Source organism: Hippichthys cyanospilos, chromosome 7, assembly GCF_059441005.1.
Source record: "Hippichthys cyanospilos isolate Australia breed blue-spotted pipefish chromosome 7, RoL_Hcya_1.0, whole genome shotgun sequence".
NCBI classification, from domain to species: Eukaryota; Metazoa; Chordata; class Actinopteri; order Syngnathiformes; family Syngnathidae; genus Hippichthys; species Hippichthys cyanospilos.
In genome coordinates, this window is record NC_142375.1 from 6,668,128 (window position 1) to 6,684,667 (window position 16,540).

At 37.9% G+C, this 16,540-nt stretch overlaps 1 protein-coding gene across 2 annotated transcripts; it reads right to left on the reverse strand.

Annotated features, from left to right (window-relative positions):
• Positions 1 to 705: 705 nt before the first annotated feature.
• Positions 706 to 13,997, reverse strand: rasal3 (RAS protein activator like 3). 2 transcript variants are annotated; one of them, XM_088419176.1, is made up of 19 exons: positions 13,374 to 13,997; positions 12,152 to 12,279; positions 12,000 to 12,078; positions 10,699 to 10,754; positions 10,537 to 10,622; positions 10,140 to 10,269; positions 9,291 to 9,389; positions 8,542 to 9,216; positions 6,997 to 7,141; positions 6,766 to 6,910; positions 6,462 to 6,698; positions 6,148 to 6,349; positions 4,469 to 4,560; positions 4,287 to 4,400; positions 2,813 to 2,978; positions 2,130 to 2,237; positions 1,842 to 2,032; positions 1,647 to 1,731; positions 706 to 1,093 (listed from the first exon to the last, which is right to left on the reverse strand). In XM_088419176.1, exons 1-19 carry the CDS (start codon positions 13,927 to 13,929, stop codon positions 1,013 to 1,015), a joined length of 3,375 nt encoding a protein of 1,124 aa, XP_088275302.1. In that variant the 5' UTR covers positions 13,930 to 13,997; the 3' UTR covers positions 706 to 1,012. The 2 variants fall into 2 exon arrangements, with proteins under 2 accessions (XP_088275302.1, XP_088275303.1); XM_088419177.1 differs by lacking the exons at positions 12,000 to 12,078; positions 12,152 to 12,279; positions 13,374 to 13,997 and adding an exon at positions 11,599 to 11,779.
• Between the last annotated feature and the right edge of the window lie 2,543 nt (positions 13,998 to 16,540).

The following is a 16,540-nucleotide window of genomic DNA, read 5'->3' on the forward strand; positions in this document are numbered from 1 at the left end:
TGATTCACATAATGATTATAAATTTGCTACGTATCTAATAATGATGTCATCACAATTATTAAATACTGTTCATTAATGTTTTCTAATAAACTCTGCAACAAAGCTGAAAGCATGCTTTCAAAGGCCAGGTCATCGGCCAGTGATGAGATACAGGCCACTTAAAAACCATTGTGTACGGAGGAAACTTCTGCCTGAGAAATGAAATGTCTTGCAGAATGTGATTTACTGAAACGTGTTGCTCCATACAATATTGTGCCATACATGTATGCGCTAATCTCGCAACCCCAGATACATGACGACACAAAATCTGGACAATCATATTGGGTTCTGGCCACGCTTTGTCCCCCGTGCAATTTTTACCATTTAGGGCTGGAACCTTCATCTAACCTAGGGACCTCTGAGCAAATGAAAAGAGAGGACTGCTTTAGAATGCAGCAGAAGTGTCATCTTTGCCTTCTGCTTTCAATTGCCTTCTCTCTTTCTTTGTGAGGCCCTTTTCTCATAAATGTCTATGAGGTGAACATGACGACCGTGATGCCACTAAATTACACATACTCCCTGGCAGTACAGTACGTGTGATTTTTCGCATGCGTGGGGGCTTTAGGGGCACTACGGTAAATGCAAAAATAAACACTCCTCCAGCTGTCCATTGTTAAATCTTACACAGTGTCACTTTAAAAGTCATTAAGTCTTTATAAAAAAATGTTTGCCTACCTGTCATGTTACATTATGTTAGGGAACCAAATGTGGCAGTGCATGTACTCACTCCATTGCCTATTGATTCTCATGCCACAAGCCAATGTGCACAGCAACACCTTGATTTTGGAAAAAAAATCATTTATTGTTACATTCCAATAGAATTCTAGCAAATATAAACTTAATTTTTTTGTGTTCACAGAAATGACTGAAAATCATACTTGGGGAGCATACTTATTTATGTTGAACACTCTAACTATGGTGTACAAGACTGTGTCAAGTTGTCTGTCCTAAATTATCTTCGACTGACAATTTGTTACTTTTCATCAGCAGGTTCATTGTTGTACGGCTTGTTGAGACAATGAATGTCCTTCATCAAGCCAACAAACTGCTCCTCCTGCGAGTAAATGACAAAAACATTGAATAAACCATACAATTTTTAAGACAATTAGCTTACTTATGCTTGTAACTTGAACCGAATTGAATTTCATAAACACATTTTATACACAGTATATAAAATCAGGCTAATGTCACTGAAAATGAAAATTAAGATATTGATATATGCTAATTCTGGACTTATTTTACTTTAAAATGATATAAAATACAAGGAGATAGCTCAAGAATAGAGACAGCAATTTGAATGTTACCAGGATGAAATCCAAAGTTTAAAGAAGGAAAAGGTGTTTGAAGTTTGGGCACATTCATCTTTAAATTGTGAGCATGGTGTCTTCTAATCTCTTACTTTCGTACACTTTGAGTAAACTGAACCTTTTTATCTTCTGGAAAATGAGTTGAGGTTATATTTGTAGAAATCCCAAAATGAATATCCATGTTGAAATCTATGTATTCTCATCCATAACTGAAAATTATTCACCGTGGCATAAGCCTGATTTTGTGAAAACTAATCATATCCATCCATCCATCTACATTTTTTTTCCCTAGTGTCTTACCAGTATGTTCATCCGCTCAGCTGCTGCAATTGCAACCTTCAGCTTGCGTTCATCATCCTCTCTTTCCTCCTCAATAACACCCAACCTGATAAAAACACAGACAGCCTCCATCAAAGTGTTTAGTGCCACGTGATGATGAATAATTCTAAAAAGTTTTGGGGAAAATTAAATACTGTATACTGTACAGTTGTCTACCTGAAGGTAGCGCTAGCAAGCTGCTCCTCTCGCACTGCCAGCAGATTCCGGAGCTCATTCAGTTGAGTTTGCAGAATTGCATTCTGGTCTTGACTTTGGTTGATGAAGTCCTCCAGCCGCTTTGCCATTTCCAGCTCACGCTCAGTCACCTGGTCTATTCCTAGGCGCAGCTCGGACAATTCCTGTGCATGCTGGTTGAATATGAAATGGCGTAATCTGAGCTATGTTACTGAGGAACCATAAATGGGGATCTATATTTACATGGAAGCTTTCTAAGGCTTGACATACCCTATCCAATAAGATGAGTTCCTCTTGCCCAGACTCCATCTTTCTGGGCTCTCTATTTTGTATGTCTTTAATCCAGGGAACTGGTGCACATGTTTTACTAGCTTCACTCTGATAAAGACAAAAGAATTCACTCTAGAGTGTGGCTCAACATATTATTATCAGCCATTCCAGAATCCAGAGAGTAACACTGCTCTTACCCAAAGTAAATTGGAAATGGGTAGATGAAAGTCATACTATCCTGCTAAAGATCAATTAATCTCTTAAAAGGAAGAATTGTGGTCTTTGACATGTCCCATGTGTAATATGCCCTCAGACAAACTCTGTTGTAATTTGGTACGAATTACGAATGAAATTAAAGACACTCTATCAGTTGTTCGTGGATTTGATCATATCTGTTTGAGAGTATTCTATTGTGTTTCTAATACAGAGTGTCAGGGGCATGGCACCATCAAACCACTGATGTCGTAGGAACTCTTTCTAGGGTTCAAGAAATTCCTTTACACAGACCAGAATTTGGAATTTTTACATCAGCCAGTCATAAAGTGCATGGCAAATGTTCTCATATTTATCACACTAAAGAGGTTGGTGTGCAAACGACTCACGCCCAACATATAAAATACACAGTTTAATATTTGCGTTAGGGGTCGTTGACCTCACTCTGGTGATTTTGATTTTAGACTCACAGTTTTAGGTGATGAGATGAGGGGCTGGTTTGTTTCCAGATCTTGTTCATGGTTAGCTGTATGCAGAGCTTCAGAACTTGTCTGCCTCTTTAGTCTTTTTTCAGGACGTCTATGTGGAGCACTTTGAGTTCTGGTGACTGGCTTCGTCCTCCGAGCTCTGACATCACTGAGAAATAAATAATCTTGCATGTCAGTTTTTAAATATTTCAGTTTTAGAAGTGACGGAATGGAATTTGTCCAATCCACCTATCGTGTGATGTCAACACACAATACAAGCTAGTGATTGGCAAAAATCAAATCCATTGTTTGATTTTTTTTTTTTGACACCATCACTGCTAGCTATTCCGCAATGGACCTACCCTGTTACTGTAAAATATTTCCAGATATCCAAATTAAAATATTTAACTTTGCATTTAAATTGACCTCCTGTTCATCTGACAGTGCATACTCCAAAAAAAGTTAAAATCCACAAAACCATCAATAATCTTGTACGCCACGATCAGATCAAACATTAATACGATGATGACTTAAGGACTGAAGGGCCATCCATCCATTATCTGTAACCTCTAATCCTCACTAGGCCCGATAAAGGGTCATTACACAAACACTCATAAAAAATAAAAACCGTGTTACCTTTAAGTAAATAATCATTGAACTAATTATTCTCTCTTCAACACACCTGATTCAAACGATTCACTCATATGTAAGCTCTGCAGAAGCTTGAAAATGAGTAGCATCGAACAAAACGTCTAACAGAAACTCCATTTGATTTTCCTGAAAAATCTACACTACGGTTATGAAAATGAACAAAAATATTAACCTTGAAAAAACTTTTCTTTGCTATGGTGGAAAATTAATGCAAAAAAAAAAAAAAACATTTCTGAAAACTCGATAGCTACCTCTAACTACATTGTTACCAGTGACTGCAATACTGCTTAATTAGAAGTCTCATTTTGGATTTGTGCAGACATAATGAACTCCAAAACATTTTCAATTGCTATTTCCAGCTGCATGTTTCTGTAACACTGATAAACTGCATCTGCAAATCAAACTAAATTGAACTGCTGATAATATCGTAATGACTAAACCCCTGTAAAGAGCTGCATTCATATTCCCATACTATTAGGACTAATCGCACATTATTTGTTAGTACGTGTTGCTACCAATAATAGTGTGTTAATGCAGTATTCCAGATACCAGTATCAGTATAGGCACAACACTATAATATTATTCACTGCGAAATTTTCCTTACTCTGAAGATAAACATAATTGAAACTGTTAGCAATGCACACTTGCTATAACTAATGATAACTCCACAGTATATGACTGCTCAGAGTGTGGACCCCAAGGAGATACAATTCAATTTTCATTGAATCATTTGGGTCCAGTTGGCTTTTCGAGGAACATACCGAGGATCTTCGTAGATGGATTCAGAAGCTGAAAAAGATCTAAAGTCGGACATTAGACAACATACCCATCTCTTAGGCTCTTGGAGTCCTGTGGAAGCTGCTGGAGGGATGATTGATGAGGGCTGAATTTGTTCAAGTCTTTTGGAGGAACGTACACTGGCTTGACTTGTTTCCTTGGGCTGTGACAAAAAACATACTTTTACTGTAAATGAACGACAACAAATGTTCGGTCTTACAGTCAACATACTTGTTAATTCTGATCTGTTGTTTTTCAGGGCCCAGTGACTCTGTTATCTGGTTTAGAATCACAGGAAGCGGGTGTAATTTCTCAACTGTTTCCTAAAGTATATGAAAGGTCTGTGTCAGCACGTGTGGAAATGAAATTCATGCAACTGTAAAAGCACATGCAGAACAACAACCAGAAAGCAACCGGATAAATCAGCATAAAGATAACAGTTTTGCTAGTAATTTAAAGAATTTTACGACTGAAATACATTAGATTAAGATTAAAGTCAAAACAGGATTTTCTTTTAAATTTAGAATGTTGTATCTCTTTTGTTGATCAAAAAATGAAAAGGGGAATTTGGGAAAATAAATATAGTCAACAAGTTGGTATCTGTTTATTTATTGGATTGTAGGCCTCACGCTAGTGCTGAAAATAATACTTTCAAGAGCTCCTGTTCGTCATTGGCATTTAAAAACATAATCACTCCCCACCCAACTTATAGTGCCTCTGGCTATGCTTATGGTTCGTAATCTTTTAAAATACATCAATCCAAAAGCTTGATTTAAGGTCACCACACCCAAACACAGTACACACTTCTCACACCTGTCATACGCAAGTGTGACAGGCAAAGCAAAAAACTTAAATAGTTTGCATCCACTGACTATCGAGTCAATACCATACACCAATGGGCAAAAATCTTTTCAACAAATTTCTAGTCAGCAAATAATGAAAACGGTCACATTGCATTTTAGTTTAAAGTTTAATCAGGAGGGATTAACCTACCTCACTCACTTGGAGAAGCTATCACATTTTTTTAATGTCGTTAAACTTGTCAAACACCCTGCGCTTGCTTTTTTGAGGACTCGGACTGACTGAACAAACATAATCTCCCTTGCTTGCATTCATGCACTTATTTCCAAATGCATTTACAATCTTCGTGTCTTGATGTTAAGTACAGTACAAAAAGAATACAGTTGTATGTGTGTGTGTGTAATATAGTCAATATGAAGCATACAGTGTGCGTCGTGCGTGTGGCTTTCTGTCTGTGTGTGCTTGAATATTTTTGATTTATGTTATGGATTTACTTTTAATTTAATTTTCAATGACTGGCAATTATATTGATGTATTGATATAAGACAATTCAAAAGTTATTATCGAAAGAAAGGAATTGGTCCTGTACATACACAATTTGACCACTCAGTGTCTCATCATACACTAATACTTTTTACACAGATTTGTCTGCACATTTAAGAAAAAAATCTGCACACTCAGAATCAATACTTTTGCATTGACTAAACCACAAAATGTTTTGGAATACCACTGTGCTCTTTTGCACAAAGTATATATTTTTCTCCTACTAAGAGTTGTTACCTTTTGTTTTTATATTTAATTTTTAAAATTACATTTCTTGCCTGTGTGAAAGACACTTGCATGGTAACGAAATTTATTTTGTGTTATATACATGTAATTTCACTGACTACAAATACAGCTTGAGTATATGGGGCAGTGTGACAAAATAAAAGCCTTTTTATGAAGAAAAAAAATCCAAGCCCAACACAATGTATAAAACCAGACAACAAAGTGCAGGAAAATGTTACATATAAATGAGTATTATCACCAAACCCCAGGCGCCGCAGCATATGTACAAATGACAGGAGGCCATATTATTCTGTCATCCAAGTGGCAACCTCAAATCCTACCTGATCCCTCAGACAGATGATGTCGACCAGCAGGCCGTGTAGCACGGCCAGTCGCAGAGGTAGATCCACATAGCCATCAAAAGAGCTCATTGGCGCTTCTGTATATGGATTGGATACAGTTTGCAGAAAACCCCTCATTCCGTCCCAATGCTGCTGTAAGAATTCATTCATAAACAGCATGTACTCCTCCTTCTCCCCAAATCTGCAGTAGAAGAATGGAGTCTGTTGTTATCCTCTTTATCTTATTTATGTATAATCATTAAAGGGATTTTGTCAAAACCTATTCTAGTGCGATTGCAATCAAAACTGCTCACAGGGTGAAGTTTGCCAAATTCTGGATGACTTTGGCAGTTAGGGTGAGAGTTCGCGATGTGTTTGCCTCTGGGTATGCTTGCGTCAAACCAAAAAGAGAGGGACTGAGGACAGCGGGACACAAGAATCGAAGGAAGAGGGAAGCGGAGATGAGACGTTGACCGATTTCCGGTTTTCCTTGCTCTTCACACAGCTCCTTCCAGCTCGAGAAAATCTTGTTCAACTCTTCGGGAAAGTGTCTAAAGACATTGAAATATTTCCTTTAGTTGGAAGCTATTACCACGATCCGAAACGTCTTTGTCTTACCCATGGAGGTCCATAATTTTCAGCACCACTTCATCACACACTTCTCTCAAGTGCCTCTGGTTGTTTGTCAGGTCAGGGGCAGGACATTTGCGGGGGTCAACTTCACAGTTGTGCCCCATTCCATAGAGATGTATGATGAAGTCCCCTGAAATGAATCCCGGTAAGACCTCTGTCAAAGTACTTCTAATTCATTAAGGCCACTTTAAATAATAAAAAAATATATATATTTACCTAGTGTGTCAATGAGGTATTTTTGTCCAACCAGCTTCATATACTCATCAATGGCTTTAGTGGCAATTGTGTTCTCTCTGAAGATAAGAGCCTCCTTCTCTCCAAGACGTTCAATTTCAGCAGTGCCCAAATCAACAAGAAAATCCTGAAACATTAGACATTGTATTAATATATTATGTGAAGCTTCTTTTTGAGTGTCATTTGTCAGCGAATTCCATTTTTCCATAAGTTAGAAAAGATGTAAACTTAAAAAAAAAACAAAATAAAATATCACACACACACACACACACACACACACACACACACACAGGAAAATGCATGGCGATGAACTGAAAGTCATTCCAGTCATAAAACATTATCCACATCATAAAACTGACAGAGAACATACATGTGTTATCAGGGCAAGCAATGCCTAATTTGAAGAATCCAAATAAAAAAATATTTTGTTTTGATTAAACATATTTTTATTCTGAATAATTCCATCAGTAGTTCTTCTTAAGGTCTATGACTTAAAGGGACACCCTGTAACATTTAGACCGTTTTTCATTACGGACAGCAGGAGGTGCTGCATTTACCATTGTCTGTAGCTATAACAAACATTGCAGCCTCCGGGGAAGTGTCACCCCCTCATGTAATATCATTTAATGATAACGAGACCTACAATTATATTTAAAACATACAGTTGGTCGTTAAGAACACATTTATTCTTACACAGTGTCCCTTTAATATTAATCTACAATTCAGTAAATTTTTAAATCATGTAGAGGGTGTTTCCAAAATGTGACTGGTACTGTACTGTATATATTGATGCCAAATCTGTTTGAACCCAGATATCCAGATGTGACAGGTGAAGCATGATGATTGTCAGACCACAATTAAATGGGTCCTCAACCGCAAATCAACTTTTTCTTCTGATAAACTGTATGAATGTCTACATGCCCTGGTTATTATTTTGACATCACATGTTTGTTGCAAGCTTGAAATTGGGGTAAAAAGCATCTGTGTGGCACCAGCTTGAGTTCAAAAACTGTACGGTAAAGACCGTCAAAAATAGATTTTACTTACTGACATGAAAAAAAAATCAAGTTACTGTGGGGTGTCTAAAGTGGAAGCTGAGGTTGTAATTGACCAATGTTTTGGTTGAAACATGCCTTTATAATGAGCACAAATCTTTGGCATTCAAGTCTTTATCATGCATGATGTTATTCAGAAGATGACACATGCTGTTTTACAGTATTAACTGTGAATATTTGCTTTTCCTTTGCCATCTTGTAGATTTGCTTGACATTAACTGTTTTCTTTTTGTTTTGTTTTTTTTAAACCAGGTTTATGACAGTCAATGTTAAAATGCTAGCAATATAGATTATAAAATATTTTATTATTTCATTATTTTATTAAATATTTTATTATTTTAATATTTTATTATGCTGAAGCATATTATACTCATTGTCATTAAAAAAGAAATACAAGTACTATCATCGAGGGAGATCCTTCAACCGATTTTGTTGAACTCAAGAGCTTTAACTGTTTAAATGCTGTTTTTACCTTTGCTTTGCCGATACTCTGCAGCACATGCACAAGTGCCCCGGCGAGCTCCTCCTTCTCTTTCACATTTAGAAGTGGCTCCAAGCTCTTGCACATCTCTGCATAATTCACAGTCACATACTCAGCAAACTCCTTGTATTTTTCCATAGGTAGAACCTGTAGATTCTGGAAACGAGCCTTGATGCGAAGAGAGGCCTGTGGCCCCAGATACTCTTTGGTGCATCCGCTGCCTGGAACCTTGTATGGAATGATGGGGTACCACTTCTCTTGATAGGCCCTACATCGAATATCAGCCAAGCTTATGTTCACACTACCTAGAGGATAAAGACTGAACTCCTCTCGGGAATGGCGCTTTTTCTTGGGGTCTTCTTCACGGAAGAGGTGCAAGGTGATCTGGGAGATGCAAGGAAGATTGTCCAGTTCAAAGAACTCTCCCCAGAATAATTGACATCCCCCTGGAGCACCTCCGCCGCCGGCCAAGTTTCCAGAAGAACCAGTAGAGCTTTCTCCAGCCAGGCTGGAGTGATTGGATGCTTTTGCAACAGGTCGAGTGGTAGTACGAGCAAACAGAGTCCCATCCAAGTGGACCTCGCAGAAATAACGGCGTTTGGGTGGCAGATCCTTCGCTTCCTTCACCCACAAGGTTAGGGAGTTTTCTGTGCGCTCAATGTTATCCTATGAACAGTTATGCAGTGCATGATGTTGATAATCAGTGTATGAATTTGGATTGTTTGCACCAAAAAGATCACCTTATTGGGCTGGGCAGCCCTTCTCAGGTCTTCAATCCAGCGGTCACGCTCTGCAGCTGAGGAGCAGCCAAAGCAGTGTGTGTTCTCAGAGTTTATGACCTGGAAATGTAGTTGAGACATAAGGTATGGATACAAAGTCGGAGTTTGGCATCCTCTTCAGACCCCAGTCCATTTTTCCACCAAACATGTGGACTAGATTGACAGCAGTGCCATGAAAGATTTGAAAATAGTAGTTAAAGGCAGAACTTCTCAATTATTTTTTCCCTCTAGGACAGAAACAATTTTGCGCCCACTTAGCCCATTGACAATTAACGGGATCATTATCTATAAACTTATGTAAGCAAATGCACCTTGTATCTTTTTTAACATTAACAAAAGAATAAAAAGGAACACACTGTAAATCAATGCCAACAAAAGTTAACTATTTTGACAGGGCTTATACAGGTAACAGCTTGGTGTGAACAGAAAAAAAAAGTTAAAGTGCAACAAAGTGTCTGAAATTAAATTTAAAAAATTTGAATCCCTATTTAAACTAGTTTGATGATGAAAAAAAATCAATAAATAATAATTAACGTAAATTGATTTGGAACATTAACACAAGCGCACCGATATGTTAAACATTTTAACCTGAAGAAAACAGACTGACTTTGCATCCTCTAGTGCCATAAATTTGCAATTACATTTTGACTCAGCAAATGAAAGCGAAGCCTGTTCCCGGTACATTTGTTTTGAAAAGGGTTAGTCTAAGCCGGTGAAACTATTTACTATTAATTTAAAACAAAAAGGGTACTTGACCGAGGAACATTTCACACTAAAAATGAAGAATTCATGGGTTAAAGAGTGCTGTACCTCAAAACAGTACTTCTCCCCTAAAATTGAACTATGGACTGGCCTGACCACAGTACTGGCATCTGCATTCAGATCCAGACTTCCAACAGGGCTCACTGGAATTGATACAGACTCCTTGGATCCATAGTGCCTGAAACAAGCACAACAAACAAAAACACAGGGAATGCAGACATGCAAATAACCATTTTATATATATATATATATATATATATATATATATATATATATATATATATATATATATATATATATATATATATATATATATATATATATATATATATATATATATATATATTATATACGTATGTATGTATGTATGTACACACACATATTTGTGTGCGTGTGCGTGTTTGCGCGTGTGTGTTCAAAAAAATACCACAGTGATACAGTGTACCTGTTTCCTTTGTGTAGCCCCATGTGGTTCAGTTGAGTGTTGCTATTTCTCTTGGCCTTATTCTCAAGTCGTCGCTTAATCAGCGCCTTAAAGATGAATCATAATATTAGAAATGTATTTGAAATGTACCGTTGTCCATAGATTGCTATGCGCCATATTCACCCTCACACTGCCATCTTCTTTCTTTGGTCGAGGGCCCACAGGGTCAGGACTACATTCTAAATGGTTATTCAAGAAAAAAAGAAAAAAGATATCACTCAGTAACTTCTTGTTTTTGTGTGAATGTCAAAAGCTTTTACATGTCATTTAGGTCTTTATTTAATTGTTTTATAATCTTTTTTCAAAACTTTCTCTGCTTTCTATGATCACTTCTATTATAAAATACCACCATTTGTGCATTTTCACTGGAGTAAGGTTGACATTTCAAACATTCCACAATGCGAGATGGGGTTTTAAGCAGTACTCATGCACTTTATTGTCTAAGTCTAGTCTAAGTCTGTCTAAGTAGACATAAAGCTACTTGATTGAAAAATTGAATATACTTGTTAACTGTAGTAAAAAAATAAATAAATGGAACTGTGTATGGATGATTCTCAGAATATGTTGCATTATTATCATTAATTCTCCTTGATTAATGTTTCGCCTAAATAAGTTCATAAGATTTCAATCGCTAACTCACTCAAAATCTCATTTTCAGCTTCTTTCACTTGTCTATTCAAATCCGTATGATGTGTCTTTATCAGGATTTTTCCCCTAAAGTTGAAAAAAACTATTACACCATGGAAGAAATTAAAAGTCCCCTTGTATGTTTTCTTCTGTTTCTTCATATAATTGTGTGGTGCCAATAAAGTGTATCAAGTGACAAACTGATGAGAAAGAAAACATAGAAAGCCTTATAGCAGTATTTTTGGCAGTACAATGCCACAATTATTCACAAAATACTCAAGTAATGTAGAAATACCTGAAAACTGAAAACAATGTATTTGTACTTTGTTGCTTCCAACCACTGCATTTACAAGGACTGATGTAAAGTTTGCTTAAGCTGCCAGTCTAGCCACTTACCCAAGGCCCCGCCACATACAATCCATCGTCTGAATACCATCATTTGGTGTAATGGTCGCGTTTCATCAATATGCAAACAAAAGCAGCCTTTTGCAGAGTCGAATATTGATGCCAGCACACCAACCACACATAAAGCAACGCTACCTGTGTTCACTCTCTGATCTTTAACGAAAAGTGAACAGTGTCCTCTGCTTTCACTAAGCCACAAGAAAAACTTGTGATGCTATCTTCCACCAAAAGGAGGAAGCAATTTGACATTTTCACTCGTATAAACATTCTCCTATTTCCTCTGTGGCTGTCTGCACGAATCCAACATCTGCTTGAGCTGATGTCAGTACTTCTGTTTTGTTTAGACGAGTATGAAAAAATCTTGCTAATTCTTAACAAAATAATTTTGTGACCTGTGTCGATGTCCACAAGATTCTGCATGCTGAGGTTGGACAGGCAGCTGTTAACACGGTTTCGCGTCCACATTGTTGGCTGTGGACACATACAGAATGGGAATGGTTGTGCGGCTGACAATAAAATTGTGAGAGTCATTTTTAAATGTTACTTCTTCCTCGGTGCAGATGAGAATCTGTCCATCTTGAAGAACACAGTTGCTGATGTTCCATAAGGTAACCTCCTGGGGTTGCGCCCACTGGTGTTTCTGGAGTTCTGTTGGCACAGCTTCATGCTCAACTTTGCCAAGACATTGAGCAGACAAGCAAGTTTACGGTTAACCAAAATGCATTGCAACTCAAAACCTTTCCTTTAATTTTGCTTACAAGACAGAGCATTCGGAACTAGTCGCTTTTCGAAAGCAGAAAAACTGGCCCATTATTACATGCATATGCTGCCTTCTGTTTGTTATGTATTTGGGGTTTGTATCTCCTCATCACACTTGGCCACTCCCATTTGAAAAGTGGAAAATGATGCTATCTGTCTTTACGAGACACACAGTGCTACACGCTTCCTGTCAGTTTTCCTCAGTGTCCATTTCCTCTAAAATGTCTATGAGCTTTGAAGCACAGCAATGCATCAGAGTATACAGATACTCTATTATACAGTGTTGTTACATGAAATCCATCGATAATCGACATCAATTTGTTTCAATATGTTCTCTTGGAATTCATAAAAAATTCCACATCCCCATTTCTTCTGAGCTGGCATTTTGCTTCTTTTTTTTTCCTTTCCACATGTGGATGTGCTTAATCTGATCTTTAAATTGATTGTCGCCATGCCTCCAATAATCCTTTACAATAATATGTTCTATGTACGCCAAATGGACTAAATACTCATTAATATTGTGTAAATGAATTTAGCAGCATCCTTTTTTATTCATCCCTTTGGGCAGCCATTTTGTCCCTTGGAGTTGACCGAAAACAGCATCACAGTTATGCAGGCATCAGATAAAGATCACAGCTTGTCAGTTTTTGATTTTGGCCTCGTAACCTTTGCAATATAGGTCGTGATTGGTTGCTACATGAGGCCTAAGCAGCAGTGATGTCATTTACAGTGGACAGCAGGTGGAACCCCCCCCCCCCCAAAATTGATAAATACTGGAATATTTTGCTGCTTGGCTCATGCTCTACAATGTATGTATGTAGAGTCTACATACATACACAAGATTAATCAGAGGACTTTAAACTAGTACAGGCACATAGAACATTATTATAAAGGAAACTTTTTCCTTGTTTTCCACTTAAATGCATTATTAGTCATCTTCATTAAGCAAATATACTTAACGACTTTCATGTGTGAAATGATGAATGAAAGTCATTCAGACACCTCACCTGGCAACAATGTGGGGGTGCTGTTCCGGCTGTGCAGTCTGGGCCTTTTGAGCTTCTGAGACACGGATCTCCAGTACTTCTTGAAGCGGGCCCCTCCTGCTTCTTGCTCAGAGTCCCAAGTGGTTTCTACAGCTGAGCATGGTGGCGATTCTCTGGGTGGTGTAGCTGCGGAGCTGGACGAGTGGGCAAGTGTGGCAAAAAGTGCCACAGGAGGCAAAGAAAGAGCCCTTCTGAAGGGGTTCTTTCCTGGTGAGTTCATCTTGGTTGCTTTGTCTTCCTCACTCTGGACCTTACGCCACAGCTGCATCTTGTTCCATTTGCTGCACTTTTGGTTCCTTTCGGCCGTCGGTGCAGCAGAGGCAGCGCCTTCCTCAGTCACCTCGTGAAGTGATTCCTTCGAAGCAGTTTGCCATTTGTAGGCGTTCAGAGGGTCGGTGGTCTCGGGTGCTAGTCCGTCGGGATGATCTGCAGAAGGATTTCTCTTCGTGTATGGTGAGTCTTGCTCAGTTGGAGGTGTATGAGCTGCAGGCTCCTCTAGTTTTTGTTCAGTGCCCATTTTAATTATCAGGCTGTTATTGATATTATCTTTAGTTCTGGGTGCATAAAAAAAAAATCAAAGGGAAAAGAAAAAAATGGACAGCAAGTTATTTTCTCATCTGACTCATCTATGACTTGGATGTACTTGTGTGAAACGAGTGAGATGAAGACTTGTTGGTTCTTTTTGCATCATTTCCTGTTTCCAGTCCTCACAACATAAAAACCTCCAATAAAGGCATGTCTGTGGTCGCTTTGGTGCTGTACCCAACTACTGACTTCCTCATGCTTGTTGCTAAATATCTTTACTTCATACAAGACATTTTTTTCATTTACTTTTTTATTTTTTCCCCTTTCTAGATGCGGTTTGAGCAATATATTATTTTATATTTAGTAATTCATTTGAATAAAGTTCCAATGTACACAAATACATTTTGTAATGTGTAGGTGTCATTATTTTACCTCCAACGGAGTGTTAGCCTATGAGACTTTCAGTCATTTTATTGCTCTCATTTGACATGTTTTTGATGAAGCATGAATGACTAGGTTTTATTAAATTAACCGTCTAAATAATAAAGTATTGCTTTACCATCTATATTTTTGTTTTTATTTAAAAAAAAACAAACACAAAAAAACAATAGAGGCTAAATTCATGTTACATACCTGGCAAATAATTACTTTTTTTTTTTAATTAATACTTAATAATGAAGATGCACAATAGTAATGGCAGCAACCGATCTGCTTTGGGTGTAAATTGTCTGCTGAGATCAGTTTCCTGTCAAATGAGGCTGAACTTGGGGCACATTTGTTTAACAGACACTGAAAACCACTTCCTGTGTTCACATAACTCTCTGCACCGCCACATTTCTTACAGTTATTATATAGTTTCTGAAATGTCACATCATCTTTTTTGTTTTTGTTTTTAATATTCTGCATGATAAGAGACTATAATTTATTTACATGTGAGGAATGTTTTTTGTCTCTGTGTGTCCTGCAACTGGCTGGCAATCCATTTTGGGTGTTCCCCTCCTACTCCTTGAAGCCATTTGGGATAGGTGTTAGTGAGCCTACAACCCTTGTAAGTGGTTTACATGTCTGCCTCATAGTTCAGAGTCCCGAGTTCAATTCCAGCTGGCCAGCTGGCCTTCCTGTGTGGAGTTCGCATGTTCTCCCCGAGCCCGCGTTGAATCTCTCTGGGCACTCTGTCTTCCTTCCACATTCCAAAAATGTGCATGGCAGGTGTTGTGTATTGGACACTGAAATGTCCTTCATTGTAATTGGGTGCATGAATAGTTGTTTGTCTCTGTGTGCCCTGCGATTGGCTGGCAACAAGTTCAAGGTGTCCCCAGCCTACTGCCTGAAGACAGCTGGGACAGGCACAAGTAAACCAGCGACCCTAAGAAGGCTAAGCAGCACTAGAAAATGGATGGACAGATGGGTGTCACAAAAGGTACAGTTAAGAGTATTTCAAACCTTAGCTACAAACCATGGGTTCTCCTCTTCACACCGCCAAGTGCACTATCAAGTACAAATTGTGCCCTCAGCTTCCTGTTGCCAATGAACTTTTTTCCACATGCATTTATTTATAGTATCCTCTGTATCAGGTGAAAACACTTTGAGCTGAAATGATGAGCCTAATGAGACTAAACTTGCTGGGGAAGTCAACACTAGTGATGAGTCATGGAAATGCCACAGACTTTAGTGCACGTTAGCAAGGTTGAACATAACAAAATTGCAATGATACGCCTTTTTCAAACTGCTTTGAAAATCTGACAGTTCCTGGTGAGAAGAACAGTGCCATGCTGGAGGAACCTCTTGCTTGCTTTATATAGGGAGGCCACATGGGCGAACGTTTTATATTCATGGGCCATATATATATATATATATATATATATATATATATATATATATATATATATATATATATATATATATATATATATGTAATACGGCTCAACATACAGTACTGTATAAGCTTTATGCAGAGCAGTTTTGTGAGTCATTGACATAATTTGAGGAGCAATTTTATAACATTTTTTTGCAGGTTAATCGTAAGTACCTGATGCAAAGGGTTTTATTTTACAATAGCATGGATATTACTAACAAGTATTACTATTGTTATTATTACAGTTATTAATTTTTTAATGGATGAATGACCTTTTAACCTGTTTGATTTTGAAATGTCCCGCTGCAACATACGTCTCATGTCCACGTCAAAAGCTACCAGAGATTTAGATGTGTCAATTGGAAAGCAGTCCACGTGTTTACATGAGGCACATGGTCCAACATTTACACAGCAAACAGTAATGCGAACCCGCTTATTTTGAGCCTTGTGTAATTTTATTACACGCTGCAAGTCGCTGCTGGCGGACTGCAAATTGCTCCAGGGCCGTAGTTTGGACTCCTCTGATGGAAAGCATTTTTATGTAGCAATGGTTGTTTTAAAACAACCATAAAGAAAGTTGCGTTAACCTCCAAACATTCAATTGCGATGCCATTGACACTGTCAGCCGCAGTGACAGGCGGAACTGTTGTTCCACTAGATGGCAGAAGATACAACTACCTTGTGTATCCAACTTGCCATTTAACAGAGAAAATTTTGTACTACGTGTGTATTGTAGTGATCAATTTAA